This window comes from Drosophila novamexicana, unplaced genomic scaffold, assembly GCF_003285875.2.
Source record: "Drosophila novamexicana strain 15010-1031.04,08,12 unplaced genomic scaffold, DnovRS2.1 tig00004555-arrow-pilon, whole genome shotgun sequence".
NCBI classification, from domain to species: Eukaryota; Metazoa; Arthropoda; class Insecta; order Diptera; family Drosophilidae; genus Drosophila; species Drosophila novamexicana.
Window position 1 is genome coordinate 150418 of NW_020825052.1, and position 16455 is coordinate 166872.

General features: G+C 43.2%; 3 protein-coding genes across 4 annotated transcripts; 2 read left to right on the forward strand and 1 right to left on the reverse strand.

Annotated features, from left to right (window-relative positions):
• Positions 1–1411: 1411 nt before the first annotated feature.
• LOC115770281 (cationic amino acid transporter 2) lies at positions 1412–7501 on the reverse strand. Of its 2 annotated transcripts, none has more exons than XM_030715511.1 (7): positions 6771–7501; positions 5739–5989; positions 5396–5680; positions 5224–5328; positions 4347–5156; positions 3997–4272; positions 1412–1639 (listed from the first exon to the last, which is right to left on the reverse strand). In XM_030715511.1, exons 2-7 carry the CDS (start codon positions 5977–5979, stop codon positions 1539–1541), a joined length of 1818 nt encoding a protein of 605 aa, XP_030571371.1. In that variant the 5' UTR covers positions 5980–5989; positions 6771–7501; the 3' UTR covers positions 1412–1538. The 2 variants fall into 2 exon arrangements, with proteins under 2 accessions (XP_030571371.1, XP_030571370.1); XM_030715510.1 differs by having other exon boundaries at positions 1556–3901.
• A 1998-nt stretch (positions 7502–9499) lies between these two features.
• On the forward strand, positions 9500–11423 carry LOC115770449 (bestrophin-2). Its single transcript, XM_030715727.1, has 3 exons — positions 9500–9641; positions 9704–9814; positions 9877–11423. The coding sequence occupies exons 1-3, from the start codon at positions 9571–9573 to the stop codon at positions 11345–11347; spliced, it is 1653 nt and encodes a 550-aa protein (XP_030571587.1). The 5' UTR covers positions 9500–9570; the 3' UTR covers positions 11348–11423.
• A 598-nt stretch (positions 11424–12021) lies between these two features.
• On the forward strand, positions 12022–14317 carry LOC115770349 (bestrophin-4). Its single transcript, XM_030715586.1, has 6 exons — positions 12022–12123; positions 12196–12306; positions 12363–13113; positions 13162–13371; positions 13728–13935; positions 13996–14317. The coding sequence occupies exons 1-6, from the start codon at positions 12053–12055 to the stop codon at positions 14241–14243; spliced, it is 1599 nt and encodes a 532-aa protein (XP_030571446.1). The 5' UTR covers positions 12022–12052; the 3' UTR covers positions 14244–14317.
• The last annotated feature ends 2138 nt before the right edge of the window (positions 14318–16455 follow it).

Genomic DNA, 16455 nt, shown 5'->3' on the forward strand with positions numbered 1-16455 from the left:
ATTATGAACTTTCAAACTTGTTTTGCCTAATAACAACAATATGCTTTTTAATACTATATATATTACAAGGATTTATTGAACTTAAGCATAGGGAAACTTTAATCCAGCTAATATGCTCTGAAAGTTCTCGAGAACTTGCAAACTTGTTTGTCTAATAACGACACAAAATATTTTATAAATACTATATAGATTTTCCTTGTGTTTAAACTAAGCACAGTTCAAATCTAATCTATAAACTCTTAAAGCCTTTCAAGCATTCAAAAATGTGGGATATTATGTGGCAGCCTGAGCATATTTTTTCAAGTCCAAAAATATTCCAGAATCCCCCACAGATGGATAGTGTATATCATATACAAAAGAGTGCGGCGCGCTGTTGCTTCCTCTATTGAATATAATGCGCTGGCTGCTCTGTTAATTAGTTTTGGTTTTGGTTCTGCAATTTGTCACAGAGTCGTGTGTGGACTGTCTTAAAGTCTTAGCCCCGGAGACTGACTTTAAGTTTTGGCGCCCATAAATATGCCATAAAACTATTTGGTCGCTTGACTAGATAAAGGGGAGGCGGACAGCAAGTGTGGCAAACGGACAAAACAAACCGAAAACCCACCACCAGGGAAATAGTGGGTGGGCGCAGCGCAAGGGGAATTGCGGAAGCTATGAGACTAGCGAGACTACTGAGACTACTGAGACTTCTGCGACTACTGTGCACCATAACAAAGTTAATAATAATAAAGCAGAGCTGAGCAGAGCAGGCAGCTGTGCTGAAGGAGGACGGCATAGAGAGGGGTCACAGGCACGCCCCCAGACAGAGAGATATTCAGTGTATTCGGTGAGTGGTGCCAGCAAATACGATTACAATTTGTTACACTTACACAGCACAAAAATTGAGACCATCCCCCTCAAGAAACAGGAGCAACAACGCCAAAGAGTCGCCAGTTGTGGTTATACAAATCTGGAATCTTGAATCTGGCCTCATCAACCTGACCAGAGAAATGCCCAGAAAACGAGCGCATAAATCAGGCAGCGCTGCCCCAAATCGATTGGGTGAAAGGGAAAGGAAAGGGCCCGAACGGCCCAGGGGATGTTTCAGTCTAATCAAAATCAATGTCAGGCAAGGGGAATGAACAACTGTACGAGTCTCTAGCCACACGCCAGCTATGTGCCCTGTAGACGATCGGCGGACATGAATTAATTTATCAAAGTCAGTCAGAAGACAAGGCCTTCGGGAATTAAATGACAATGACGATCCATTCATGACTTATTAATAAACTAACGATCGTCTTGGGCTCTGCGCTCTCCACTCCGGAAGCGGCTGCTGCAGTTGCTCTCGACATTTCCAAATGGATGCCGATCCACTTGGCTATGGAGTAAATAGGTAAAGCGTTTGACTTTTATTAATTACAACTAGATTTTTATTTATAACAACAAATTGTTCACATTTATCAAATTGGCTTAGAACATAATACATCTATGTATTAATTATCATGTTTCGATTGTGTTCTATTCTTTGCCCTCAGGCTCTTTGATGTTGTTCTCGGGTCTTAAAAGTGTTCCGAATATTTGAGTTTCTGCCAGCCGGCGCGTTGTCTCCGCATTTCTCTATAGCTATTGGGCAGTCCATAAAAAAAGTATATGGATAGACCTGGGTAATTGAAAATCGAACTGATCGCATTAGAATTTTACAATTATAATACTTGGCAGCTATCATGCACATGCAATAGATTTACGTGTATAATACCATTTTCTTTAGACTACATTTTTGCTCTATTATAATAATTATGTGTAGATTGCTTTTTGTTGCTTGATTTGGAATAATCCCTGGGAGTGTTTTATCATAATATATGCGAATAAGTTGTATCGATAATTGTTTCACTAATGATCTTTGGAACATTTGCTTCCCTTATTGTTTGGTTAATATCACAAGGTTTATAATAAAAACCAGTTTTCTCTAGGAAAAACTAAATCCTAACTCTCATATTCGTTGCTCGATAGGGTTTAATAATCGATTTATGCGCGTTCTAAGTTCAAGAATTTACTCTAATTATTAGTACAAATATTTTCCTTCTTCGGGATACTCTTCATGAGCTGAGCACCCAGCTATTTATTAGAAGCCCTCTCGTACTGTAGCTACATTTCTTGCTCTGCATTCAACAGATTTCAAGTGCCTTCCGCTTCAATTAATTGGCCCTGTGGCACAGCCGCAGCCCAATAACTTCGTAATTTTCGAATTTTGCAATCGAATTGCATGCGTTTTCCGCTGTAAAACTAAGCACTTATCATCTAGTATTGCCTTCATGTAACTAGCTAACAGTTCTATAGCAACAGGAAAAGCAACTACATCTACTACAACATTTGATTACAACAGATTACTAGAGTGTGCAGCAGCAGCAGCAGCGGCAGCTACATTTACAGTATGCTACAAAATCGAGAATTGCAACCCTCATCTTTGGCTTGGCTCATTCAATTGGCGTTTCCTCGACGTACACCGATTGCGGCCGACGGCGCATCACCACATCCGCTCCCGGACGTTGTTGGAGGCGATGCGAGGGACCCCGTTGCAATATGGCCTCCAATTTCGCTTTGAATGGCACCGGCTCTGACTCGGGTTTTGCTTCTGCTTCTGATGCGGATACGGATGCGGATGCGATGGGCGAGGGCGTGGAGTCAACCAGAGGCTTGACTGCAGTTATCTCCATGTTCTTGGCATCCACTACGAGCCCTCGACTCAAACTGGGTCGTTGTTTGTGCAAACTAATGCTGTTTATGGTCCTGTACAAAACCGGATCGAATTTCGGTGCGCGCGGTATGTGGCCAGCTCCAGCTCCAGGCGCTGTGGCCACGGCACCAGCCTCATCAGCATTGGCATTGGCATTAGCATTACGGTTACTGTTGCCATTATTATTATCAGCTTCAGTTGCATTCGCCTCCTCATTGTCCGCTTTTAGTTCTCGGATGGCCTTCAGCAGCAGCAGGCGGACATCGGTTTCACTTTTCGATTGCTTTAGCTGCGGCCTTGCGGGCTTCTCCTCAGCTGTCGGCGTCAGATGCGGCGGCTCTTCGTTTCGCTTGGCTTTGTTCGCATTCGGATTCAATATAAGATGGCTCAGTCGATTCTTAAACTTTTCCGAATGCAACGGATCGTCTACGGCAGAGGCAACCGAAGCCTGTGAGGCTATTGAGGCAACGGAAGGAACTCGCTTGAGTTGCGCTCTCAGCAGGGCTGGCGTAAGCTGTGCTTCTTCCACCTGCTGCTTGTCTGTCTCTAAGCTTACTCTGGCCGCCTGTAGCTGCTCGTAGAAGGCGTCGCTATCAAATAACTCCTGCAGCATTCCCCTGGCTGCCTGTTCGCACTCCTCACGCCTGTGCAGATCCAAGGATCGCTGACTGGCTACTTCATCATCGCTGCTGCTGCTGTGCACAGTGGCCACAATGGTGGTCTCTATCACACTGGGATACATTTCCGAATCGATGCTAAAGTTACGCCCAAAGATGTGTTGTTGGTCCAGCTGCTGCTGCTGTGAATCCTCCGCATCAAGCACATCATCGAGCATCGCTATGACAGAGTGTTCGTCCTCAGCTTCGTTGGCGCCCAGCGTAGTCCTAGAATGTACGCTCTTTGCATCCTCCACATAAAATATTTTGCCATTGGCATTTTTGTGCTCCTTCAAGTCCTCAAAAACCTCGCTCATATTTTGTATCTGATCCAAGCTGCTGGAATTTCTCACAATTTGCGTTTCATTCGTAACTGTGCTCTGCTTGGATAGGTAGCCATTGCCATTGCTACCAACTAAGGGTAGTTCTTTGGGCATTTTTAATGCTTGGTAGAACGCAACACGTTCGGGATTACGTTTTTTTGGATCTTTGATATCATAGAGACACCAGCATGCAATGTATATGGGTATACCTAAGGCATTACGGTTAGTAGTACAATTTTAAGGTAACATGCATTAGTCAAAGGCTACAACATGCAATTAATAGACAACTGTGCGGGCGACTCACCCACAATCATCCAGACACCAAAGCGTATCCAAGTCCAGCTATCCAGCTGCAGCATAAGATAAATATTAATAAAGATGCTAATCGCCGGCACCACCGGCACAAAGGGCACCCGGAACAGGCGACTCCGTGGCTCACGTGGCTGTAAACAGGTAAGCAACAGCACCACGGCAATCAGCACAATGAATAGAATTAGCAGTGTCAAAGCCCAGGGCCGCTCGGAGCTGATGGCGGGATAGGCCTGCATGAGTAGCACTCCAAGACCCAAGGAGAGCAGACCTGCAAATGACCAAGGCATTAAAATAAAGTTAACAACGAAAAATAACTGAGGCTAACGCCTCACTTGCACCTACAAAACAGAGTTGTTAGCACGCCCACAATTCTGGTGGAGATCTGATTGGGCTCCGGCACACGATGCACATTAAAGAGCTGTGTACACATAGAGCTCCAGGTGAAGCGTACATTTCGCGTCGTCAGTGAGGTCACCTCGGAGATAGCTGGAGATGACTGTTCCACGTCTTCGCTGTATTCCATGTAACGTAGAATGGTTATAGAAATGGCCACCACGCTATAGGCCAGCAAAGTGCCAATGGATAGCAGGCTAACCAGCTGTGCCAGATCGAATAGACCCGCAAAGAGGGCCGTAAATAGAGCTGCCACAATGGAGCCTGTTACTGGCACCTGAAAACGTGGACTGATCCTGCCCAGAAAGCGAAACAGCAAACCATCCTGTGCCATGGAATACATTACCCTAGGCAGTGGAAACAATGCACCAAATAGACTGGCCAGCAAGCCGACCAGGCCGCCAATGGTAACGATCCACATGGCCACCGGCCAGCCCACATACTCAAAGGCATAGGGCAGCGGGGCATTGATATCCTGCGCATAATATGGCAACATAAGTGTCAGCACGGTGGATACTCCAAAGTAGCACAGGAATATGATGAGCAGCGATAGCAGAATGGAGCGTGGTATATTCTTGCGTGGATGTCGCACCTCCTCGCCCGTAGTGGCAATGCAATCGAAGCCCACGAAGCCAAAGAAGCAAGTGGCGGCGCCCTTTAAAGTGCCCTCAAAGCCAAAGGGAAAGTAACCGCCATTTCCTATGTCGGTGCCGTTAGCAACACTCGTAGATGCATCCACAGTCCAGTTGCTGAAATCAGCTAAAAGAAGAGAAAAGAAGAGACTATGTTATAGTTGGCGGATAGTAGGAATCCCCAAGAGACTCACCTTTAATGGCGCCAGCGATTATGACAAAGCCCAAAATGAAAATATTAACACACGTGACGAAATTGTTGGCCATGGCTGAGGTCTCCACGCCAAAGGCCAAGGCAACTAGAAAAAGAGAAATCAGTTTGATAAGGGGCCTTTCCTTAACTAACTGTTGCTGCGAATAACTCACCACCAAAGACCACAACCAAGCCAAAGGCGAGGAAATCAAAGTAGCTGCCCAGAAAGCTGACATGTATGGGCGCCACCTCGGCAAAGGTTTCCTTCAGCGTGTCATTAAGCAGCGTGTCCAAATAGAGACTGATGCCGCGACAAACGCTGGCCGTACCAATCACATACTCCAATATCAGATTCCAGCCAATTACAAAGGCCACAAACTCACCAATGCACACATAGCTGTAGACATAGGCGGAACCCGCCTTGGGCACACGAGCACCGAATTCCGCATAGCAAATACCTGTCAGGAAGATGCATTTAGGTGTATGTACATTTAAATGAAGCTGTTTGCCGCTCACCTGCCAGAAGTGATGCGAGCGCTGCTATGGCAAAGGATATCATTACCGATGGACCCGCCTGATCTTTGGCTATTTGGCCTGCCAGCACATAAACGCCCGCGCCCAATGTGGAGCCCACGCCCAATGCCGTCAGATCCCACAGGCCCAGAACGCGATTCAGTTTGGTCTCACCCTCGCTGCCATCGGCCGTTAGATTTTTGCGGCGTGTTAGCACCTTCCACGCCGAATATTGCTGAACCATTTCGGTATCTCTGTGAATAAAGGTTCATTAAACCTCGCGTTTCGTTTTGGGTTCTGTGTCTATAAAAAATTCCATCCGTCTAAGTCTTGGCTTAGAGTTCATTCATTGCAGCTGTAGGTGCCAAGATCATGCACATTAATTGACACCGCCATACTGGGACCCACATATGCCATGTTCCAGGCGCTTATCAGCACAACGATTTTTTTCATTATTATTATAAAATGCAGTACAAATTATTGAGCTCAAATTGCAATCATAGACAAGTCGTGGCAAATCAAATCGAGGCTAGGCCATTGTTCCTAGCTCGAAATCAATTGTTTTACTTGAGTCTGATTATTTACTTCTTATATGCATTATGACGCAGGGGCTGAATTATTTTTAAATCTAAAAGTTTAAAATTGTTGACTCTTAGAAGGAAGACAAATGAGTTATCCTTTCCCTGGTTTTACCTGATGCCAGTTGATTCTTTGTGAAAATTGGTCTCTTGTATAAGAATCTGCACGATTTTACATTCGTTTTGGGCCTGGTCCTCTTATCCAATGACTAACCCAGCTAACTGATAAGCATAGATGCTGAACTATTTGGTTCTACGCAGTTTATTTACATTTGTGCTTCCTCTTTAAAATTTTATATTCTTGCTTATAAAGATAATTAAGTGGGTCTAGGTGAGGCAAGCAGAATGTCGAATGAAGAGTTATGCGCGTGTGTTGGATTTATATAATAGTAGTAGCATATTTTAGATGTATATCTAATAATAAATTATTTTCTACATAGTTAATTAGTTGACTTACCAACTTTTAAACAGTTGCCGACTGCTGCAATTGCTGCAAACTCTGTCCAAATATTTGCTTTCTGCCGGCTGTATGAGGGAGGGACGGGCGGGTGTATGGGTGTTACTTCCAAGTATGAGTGCGAATACGAGTATATTCGATACGTATTCACAGTTCGCTGCCGACGACAACACAACTGGCAAAGTTCGAGCTCAAAATGCGTCTGGCAGGCGGACGTTGAGTTACAGCCGCGAATTCGAATTGTTCTTTAAGATAAGAAGACAGCAAATAGCGCGAGAGAAAGAGAGGGAGACGGAGCAGGAGAGAGCGAGCATCAGATACTGATAAGAGATACAAAAGCGCCGCTAGAGAAGTGAGCGAACGGTAAACAACATGAAAAACTACAAATGCTGCAGGTAAATACTTGTCAGGGCGAGCGGGCGACGCGGTCTGTTTGTAATTAGAGCGCCTATGAAAATTAACAGGTAAAACAAAAAAAGAAAGGAAAAAGATGCTGTGACTGGCCAGGTTTACGATCTGACGTGCTGAGATATCAACTCTCTCAGCTGTTGTTGTTGTTGTTGCCGGTGCCGCAGCTCGCCCCGCACTGGCCGCCGACTTCGAGTGTCATTTATTGTTATTTATGTTGTTGTTGAGATAAGATTTGTATTTGCCGTATTGATGGTTGTATTATTTCCGATCTGACGACGACTCGGCCTTAACGCCGACGCGGTTTAATTGCTTCGCTCCGACTGCAGCTGTTGACGCGCTCGCGGAATAACGTTAACTGAAACTGAGTGATAATAAACACTTGCCTATATGGCCCACAGCAGCAGTTGTTACTATAGAGACTGTAATGCAATATCAGTTAGCAGAGAGAATCCGAGAGCGAGCGAGCGAGAGAGAGCGAGGGAGAGAGAAAGAGCGATCGGAGAGTTTTAAAGTCTAAAGCTCTTAAATAACACTTCAACTTGCTCGTAAATATTTGTTTTATTTTATTTTATGGGTCAGCTAAAACGAGTTGAATAATATATATAGATTGCCATCAATTCCCTAATGCAGTTCCAAAAATAACTAAACTCTGTCCATATATCTTTTTCCATCTATTTCCAAATGTATTTTTATCAACATTTATAGAGTAATCTATATTAGATTTCGATTTTGTTTTTCTAAAATTTAATTGATTCACTTTGGCTGCCTAGATAAGACTTGCTGAAGTGCAAAGGCAATCTTTACATTCACAAGTGTCAAAGACATGCACAATAAGTGATTTTAATTAGTATATACTCTGTGTATGTATGTAATAAAATGTTTAATTTATGAATATGCTGATAATAACGAGATACCTAGACGGCATTTCAGTCAGGTCCGGTAATTTCATGTATTACGATTTGTATCATAAGTGAGAACTTCTACAAATTTAAATTGAATTGTTTTGCCGTTGACGCTTCAAAAACTGACGCAACAAATTAACAACCCCCTTGGGGACTCACTAACCCATACGCGAGCTTGTATTATTGTTGCTGAAACACAATTGTATCTCATATGTGTGATAAACGCCTCGCCATTAGCAACTATTAAATTATCTATAAACTGATTACGGGCATTATTAAACCAAGGCGATCTATGGCCGCTCCCAGCCGTTTATGGCTATGCGTCATATGGGATTATACACTGAGCGAATCAATCGAGTGCAAAATCAAAAGAGTATTTTAAAGCGTTGAATAATAATTACTTTTTGAACTGCCTTTAAAGTATGCTTAAAATCTTCTGATTTTTGAATCAAATGCCAATTTTATTGAATACAATTAAACTTTTTCGCTCAGTGTATTCGTCTCTCTGCGGATTACGCAGTAATAGTCATAGGGCAAACGATCAAAAGGAGCTATAGCATCGACGACACGAGTATGAGTACTCATACTCATAATCGTAATCGAATAATACATGTACGCTCCGCTGATAAGATACTCGAAATGCTCTTCACACTTTCACTCAGAGCACATGATACGATTGGGCGTATGCCAAGTGAGATGGCGCGGGGGTCTAAATCACGCAGCTCACGTTGTGTGGGCATTAAAATTTTACTGCCACCGACTGGCGCAGCTACCTACTAAGTAAATTCCCACACACACACAAACACACAGGCTTACAAAGCAGCATGTTTTTGGAATTGTTGTGACAGGGGGGAGGGGGGGCCATTGGAAGTTTTCGAAGAAAATGTGCGGAAATGCCTAGCACTTGTGGCTGAGATTGCAAATTGGCATTGCGATTGCCTTCGTTGTCGCCAGCAAATAGAAATAATCTAATTTGAATAATTAAGCTCACAAATTAAATGCCTCAAATTGTGTTGCTGCCTTCATTTAACGCCAGAATGACAACATATGAGTTTTACTTCACTTTTTATACCCTGAACCCATTGAAATCGGGTAAAGCGTGAATTTATGTTTTTGTGTAAATGTATGAAGCATGCAGAAGAACGTATCTCCCACTCCATTAAGTACATATGTTCTTGATAGAAAAGTCCGTCAGTCCGTTCATCCGTATGTATAAGCGCGTCGATCTCAGAACCCATAAGAGCTAGAAAGAGCAGAAATTTTGAATGTAGGTCCTTTTAGTGCCCACACAGTACAGATTCCGCTGCCTCGACTTTTGCTTAGCAGCCAATTTTTGGAATATAACTTAGTAGTCCTTCGCTTGCCTCCGTTGAGAAAATTTAGTAGGCGAAGCCAAAAGTCATTCATACGTTCAGAAATCCTTAAGCACGTTCACTTCAATTCATTTCGACCTGCTTTGTAGATCGATTTGTAGAACGTGCTGAAACATGACTGTTTCTTATACTGCAGAGGTAGCTACCTGCCGCCGTTTCGGCTGCTTCTGGAAGCTATTGGTCAGGTAAGCCACATTCGTTAGTGAATTGTAAATGATTTGTGATAGCTTTCGCAAACCACCACTAGATGGCGTGCAAGCATTTACAAAATAATTTGGGCTGATTTGTTGGCCTTCTTGTTCGCTTTCTATGCCATGGCCTTCATGTATCGCTACTTGCTCGGGGATGAGCACAAACGGTTTGAAAATTCATTCGCATTTCTCGCACATCTCAATAATCCCGCCCAACCCAATAACCTAGCACTTTTGAAAACATTGTGGACTATTGTCGCAGCTATGGAGCTCTAATACCTCTGTCCTTTGTGCTCGGTTTCTATGTGGCCATTATTGTGGAACGTTGGTGGAGTCAGTACATCACGGTGCCCTGGCCGGATCCATTGGCTGTCTATGTGAGTGCCCTGGTGCGTGGTCAGGATGAGCATGGACGACTAATGCGTCGCACCATAATGCGCTATGTTTGCCTCTCTTTGACCATGGTGCTGACTATGATATCGCCGGGAATCAAGCGTAGGTTTCCCACCTATGATTACTTTGTGGAAACGGGCCTGCTCAACAAGAACGAGGCATTAATTATAACAAAAATGGACGATAAGTTTCCAAAGCATTCCAAGTACTGGATGCCGCTCATGTGGGCTAGCAGCATTATGACGCGTGCCCGTAAGGAGGGGCGCATCTGGGACGATTTCTCGCTCAAGTCCATGATCGATGAGCTAAACAAGTTCCGGGCGGGCTGCAACATGCTCACACATTACGATATGATCAGTGTGCCACTCGTTTACACCCAGGTGGTCACACTGGCGGTCTATACATATTTTCTGGCTGCCATTTTCGGTCATCAGTACATCGAATTAAATGGAAAGCGGTACATCGAGTCTAACGAAAAGAACATTGTCAACTATTATTTTCCAGTTTTTAGTACACTCGAATTCTTCTTTTTCGTCGGCTGGCTTAAGGTTGCCGAGACACTTATTTGTCCCTTCGGCGATGATGATGATGACTTTGAGCTAAACTGGGTAATCGATCGCAATCTGCAGGTTAGCTATTTAATTGTGGACGAGATGCACAACGATCATCCGACCTTGGTCCGAGATCAATACTGGGACGAAGTCTTTCCCAATGAGCTTCCATACGCAGACGAGTCGCAGCGTCATGCACCGCCTGAAGCATCCACCGCCAAGCTGGACCTGTCCAAAATTACATCCTCACAAATACCCAAATATACACCGACTACTACCAGCGAGCGCGATTTCACTGATTTCGATGGCGAGGATGAAATCACCGAGCTGCGTATCAAGTTTGCGTCACGTCGCTTCAATATTCATCGCAGCTCTTCGTCCGTTTCCTTTGTCGATTTTAGTCCATTGGAACTCATGGATGACGACCAGGATGCCCAGGACGGCCAGGACGAGGGCGACGAGGAGGAGCTTTTGGATGACTTGCACGATGAGCCGTCAACTCGTGAGAGCAGCAAAGATGATTTTGACCGCCTGCGCGAAGAGCGGGAACGCGAACGTCACGCCAGGCAATTGCAGCATGCAGCCATGACCTTTGATCTGCTAAAGGGCGAACTGCATAACCTGTCAGAATCAGGAAATCAATCAGAAGCACTCTCGGCGATACAATCACCTAGAAGTAATGTGTCCATTCCCTCACAGAAGGATAAGACAATGCAAACTGATAAAAGTTTTGTTGCCAAGAAAAGCAAAGAATAATCGCATTGTGTTTCGGGCCGAGAAACTATAGTGCTCCATCAATATCAATATAGTTTTTTGTCAATATAATAAAAACATAGATATATTCGATTTCGTTTTGATGAAGGCTGAAATTAGAGAGTAAACTGAACGGGTGCAAAGAGCAGACTACATATTTTGTCTGCAATGTGTGTCTTCCAATGTTAGAGCCCGAGTGATCAAATTGGGAGTACAAAATAGCTCCTCCAAAGATATTTAGCCCACCTTCATTGAAAGGACTGGAAAATAATTCCGACCGATGTATATGCCTGCAACAATAAGACGAACATATGCAATGTTTCAAGATAGCCGTTAAGCTGAGAGGCTTCACATAGAAAGACAGACAGACTTGGCTATATTAAGTATACATACTGGGAGTCGAAGATGTCTCTTTCTAAGCGCGAACACAAAAAACGACAACTTCTTTTGCAGTCTTTGTTTAATAAAGGCCAACATTTAGGCCTTAGCATATTTTTCGGGAGTAAAAAAAAAATTTGGAAGATTAAAAGTTAACAAGTATGTTCGAAAATGAATATTACAAAACAAAGTAAATGGATTTTACGAGATTTATTTAAAATGAATAATTGTTCGTAAACGGTAGGCGTAGACAAATTTCTCAGTTTGCTTAAATAACTTGCCTGAAATATTGTAGGTTGATTTCAGTTGCTAACTTGATCTGATTCAGTCATGACGGTCACCTACACAGCTAACGTCGCCACCTCAAGGTTTATTAGTAACTTTTTGCGCTTATTATTCAGGTATATTCCTGTCAGGCTGTGCTGTGTTTTAAAGTGGGCTGACCCTCTTTTCGTGTTTCGTATCTGTCACAGATGGCGCGGCAGTATTTACAAGTTGGTCTGGCTTGATTTGCTTGTGTTCCTATTCTTGTATCTCTTATTGGCAGTATGCTATCGAACGGCAATGAGCGACACGGCACGCTGGTGAGTACTTACCTTAATCATCTAGCACTAACCAGCGCTTACCTCCTCGTCTTTAGTGGCTTTGAGGCCGTAGTTTTATATTGTAATAGCCATGCCACACTCATACCGTTGTCATTTGTGCTGGGCTTCTTTGTGTCGATTGTAATGAATCGTTGGTGGGCTCAGTATACGACAATACCGTGGCCGGATTCGATAGCGACGCTCGTTAGCTCCAGCGTGCATGGCTTCGATGACCGTGCTCGGGCCATGCGGCGCACAATCCTGCGCTATGTGTGTCTGTGTCAAGTGATCGTGTTCACAATGATATCGCCCAGTGTGAAGATGCGTTTCCCCACCTATGATCAAATCATTGACGCGGGTCTGCTGCAGCAGAACGAGAAGGATATCATTGAGACGCTGAATCTTCAATTTCCGTACTATCCGAAGCACTGGATGCCGATTGTCTGGGCCGCCAGCATTGTGATGCGTGCCCGTAGAGAGAATAAGATACGGGATGATTATGCGGTCAAAACGATTATCGATGAGCTGAATCGCTTTCGAGGCTTGTGTGGATTCCTGCTGTACTACGATTGGGTCAGCGTGCCTCTAGTTTACACTCAGGTGGTCACACTGGCCACATATACGTTCTTCTTATGCAGAGTCATTGGCCAGCAGTGGATAGACAATCCGCATAGTCGCACCGCCGGCAATAGGATCGATCAGTACTTTCCCATAATGACAATTCTAGAGTTTTTCTTCTACATGGGCTGGCTGAAGGTAGCCGAGTCCTTGATTAATCCCTTTGGCGATGATGATGATGACTTCGAGGTAAATAACTGGACGCCTTAGCGCTTTGTATTAACAACTGGCTCGCAGCTCAATTGGATGATTGATCGTAATCTGACCGTTTCCTATTTGATTGTGGATGAAATGCATCAGGAGCATCCGGAGCTGCTCAAGGATCAGTACTGGGATGAAGTGTTTCCCAATGAGCTACCATATGCCGACGAGTCACAGCGGGCAGCACCACCGGAGCATTCCACGGCCAGATTGGTTCAATCGAAATCTGGGCGCAGTAACATACCAGTAAGATTGTTGGGGTCTTTACGGTTGTCTGTCAAGCTGTAAAAGCTAAACTTTGGTAGATTCTCTGAAGGTTCTAACGTGAACCAACTTTTGTAAGTACACGAGTTGCTTATCTAAGTCAAATCGAGGATTTGAGAGACATTTTCATAATTCCGTTCCCCGTTCACTTGGTATTCCAGAATCATAAAAAACTACTTAGTGTTGGGAAGCACTAGGGTCTGGTTTGCAGACAAGTAGAGTAAAGAGTAGAGATTTATTTAATTCGACATTATGCAGCTTTGCAAGCAACTGTGAATACCCTAATCATAATTAAGTCAGTCATTTGATAATACACGCAATATTACTGTCACTTTTAGTCTGTAAGGTCGTCTGAATCCTATAAGCCGGGAGCGGCGTATTTTATGCCACACTCGAGTGGTGTAACTACTCACACCAGTTCCATGAACTGGTCCACCTCAGGCATAACATTCGGCGACGATATCGGCGACTCGTTATTTAGACACAAACGTTTCGAGCGATCGAGACGCAGGCATGAATCCGACGAGAGACACAGCAGTACTAGTTGTAAGTGTTCAGTGAAACCCCACAGCTATCGAGTCTAAAGTCTATACGTGATGCCCGCAGTGAACTTTGAAGAGCTGATCGAGCAGCGCAACCGTGAGAGACGTGAAAGGTTGCGTCATCGTTTCCTCAATATGCGCAACAATCAGAGACCTTCTTCGACCGGACGTTATGTCGTTACGGTCTTACGTCCGCCATCGCCGCGTAGCAGTCAGCATTCCAATGCAGCGGAGGAGGTGGAGGAGGAGGAGGAGGAAGTGATGGAGCCAGAGACAGATGTGCCCAATAATAAGCCAGATAAATATGATTAAAATGTGGCAACAATTTTTGAGCATTTACTTACCAAATGGTCAACTATTAAAGAGCTTTTGGACGTTCAGAATATAAAATGGAATCAAAGTATTATTTATTGTATTCTGTATTTTTTGTTTTCCGTGATTCTCACACTGGGGCACAATCCTTGACACACTCGCTACTATTCACATTTCAGTGGCAAAAATTGTCACTGATGAGTTAATTTATAGTTTTTTTTTTTTTTTTTAATCAAGGGGAACTTTTGACTTATGACAAAAATAACAAGTGATGTGGCTCATTGTTTGCATTATCATATCCGAACATCTGAAAATCTGACACGACGCGTGTTGTTATTTTCTTCTTGTTTTTATTTTTTTGCACTTTTCCCGGCCTCAATGAAAACTCATAAAAACAGCAGCTGCTGCTGTGTACTGTGTGGGCGTATAGCTGGTAAATAAAAAATTAAATAAATTGCAATGACAGTCGCTATTTATGAAAGTTTCAAAATTATATTATTTTTAATGCGCGCTTGTAATGTGGTTGAATGCGGTTCGATTCAGTTCGCCATTTAACTCATTTGGGTGTTGACTTGGTTTTTTTTAAACTGTTTTTGTTGTTGCTGCTGCTTTTCACATTTTTGTATATTTATCTGCTCGTTGTTTTTTACGCCAATATACATACATATAACCGTGCCAATCAGTCAATTTTTAATAATTGCACGACGATGTGTACATTGTCAGTAGACCACAGGCAAAACGAGAAAAGATATTCCACAAAGAGATTTCCACAGCTGACTAAAAGATGCTCTAAGGAATAAAATATAAATATATATTTTAAATAATATAGAGACTGTTTATAGAACTCAAATGAAATGAAATGAAATATTTTGAGATGATTTTTAATGGACCTTCAAGAACTTCAAGTAGATCAAGTAGATCATTTCATCAACAAGATCATTTAATATTCTTTCTGTTTTAGTTATTATGTTTTATATAAAAATCGTGTTCTGGCTGTTACATATTTGGTCAGCGATTGCATATGCCCCAAACTTGGTCAGTTAATGGCTGTGAGGACATAAATATATTTCATATTTGCGCATCGCGTAGTTATGTTTTGTCCGTGTCACGTGGCTGTGCTGATTGATGACATGGTGGCCACTTGGCAACAAGCGATTGAGGACTGCACTTGCTGAAGGATGAGAATGTGTGTGCTGCTGGCGGTCCTGGTGCGCCAGGGGCGGCGACGGCGGCTGGTGTCAAACAAAAAAGGGGTTAATTTAATTTCGCGCACGAACGCATTTGTCCATAATTGGCAATTAGCACTGGCCATTGGCATAGCCGGCAACATGGCCTGCCAACATACATGCACACAACACACACACAACACTCACACACACAAATTGGCCAACTTACAGCGCGGTCTGCGTTTGCATTTTGCATTTGACCAGCGGCAACAAATATTTGCCCGTGTGTTCGTTTTATGGATCCTGAATCCTTGCACTGCTTGTTGCCTTTTTTGTGAGCGATTTTTAAAAAATTGTTCGAATTATTGAGGCGTTGAAACAATAATCATCGCCTCGCTCCTCCCCGCCTTGTTTCGCATTGCGCCGTATCGAATATTTATTGCCTGATTGCAGCTGCTGCTCTGCCACGTTAATTGCAACAGCCATGCAAAATAGGTTTAATACCAACTGTTTTTGGCTTGGGCTGGGGAAGGTATGTGCCCTTTGGGATGCGATTTTGAACTCATTTTTCACACAATTTTTCAAAGTCACTTTGGTAATTTGATGACACCTCTGGGAAGGCGCATTTGAACCGAGTAGATGCTAACTATTTGCTACCTTTGTGAACTTTCTCACAGGGGTTGCTTCGCTTTTGGCAGCGATATGCAACATGCTAGCTCGGAAAAAACTGAGAGAACTGAGAAATGCAGAATCTCTAGACATGCTCTTATTTGTCTGTTAAACAATTTTTCAAAATTGTTCAGTACTTAAACATATTTAATTAATATACTAGGATATCCTTAAAGTTATACATAATTAAAGTGTAATATGATTATTCTAAGAATTTATTATGAATTTCTGTTTATCTGCAGCAAATTTTGAACAACAGTTTTGAAAGCAGCGTGATAAAAATGTCAAGGATATACAAGGATATACTTGTCACATTGCTGACAAGTAGAGCTTTCCAAAGGTGAGTCCGTTTTTATTTCTTTGAGAAAATCAAATCA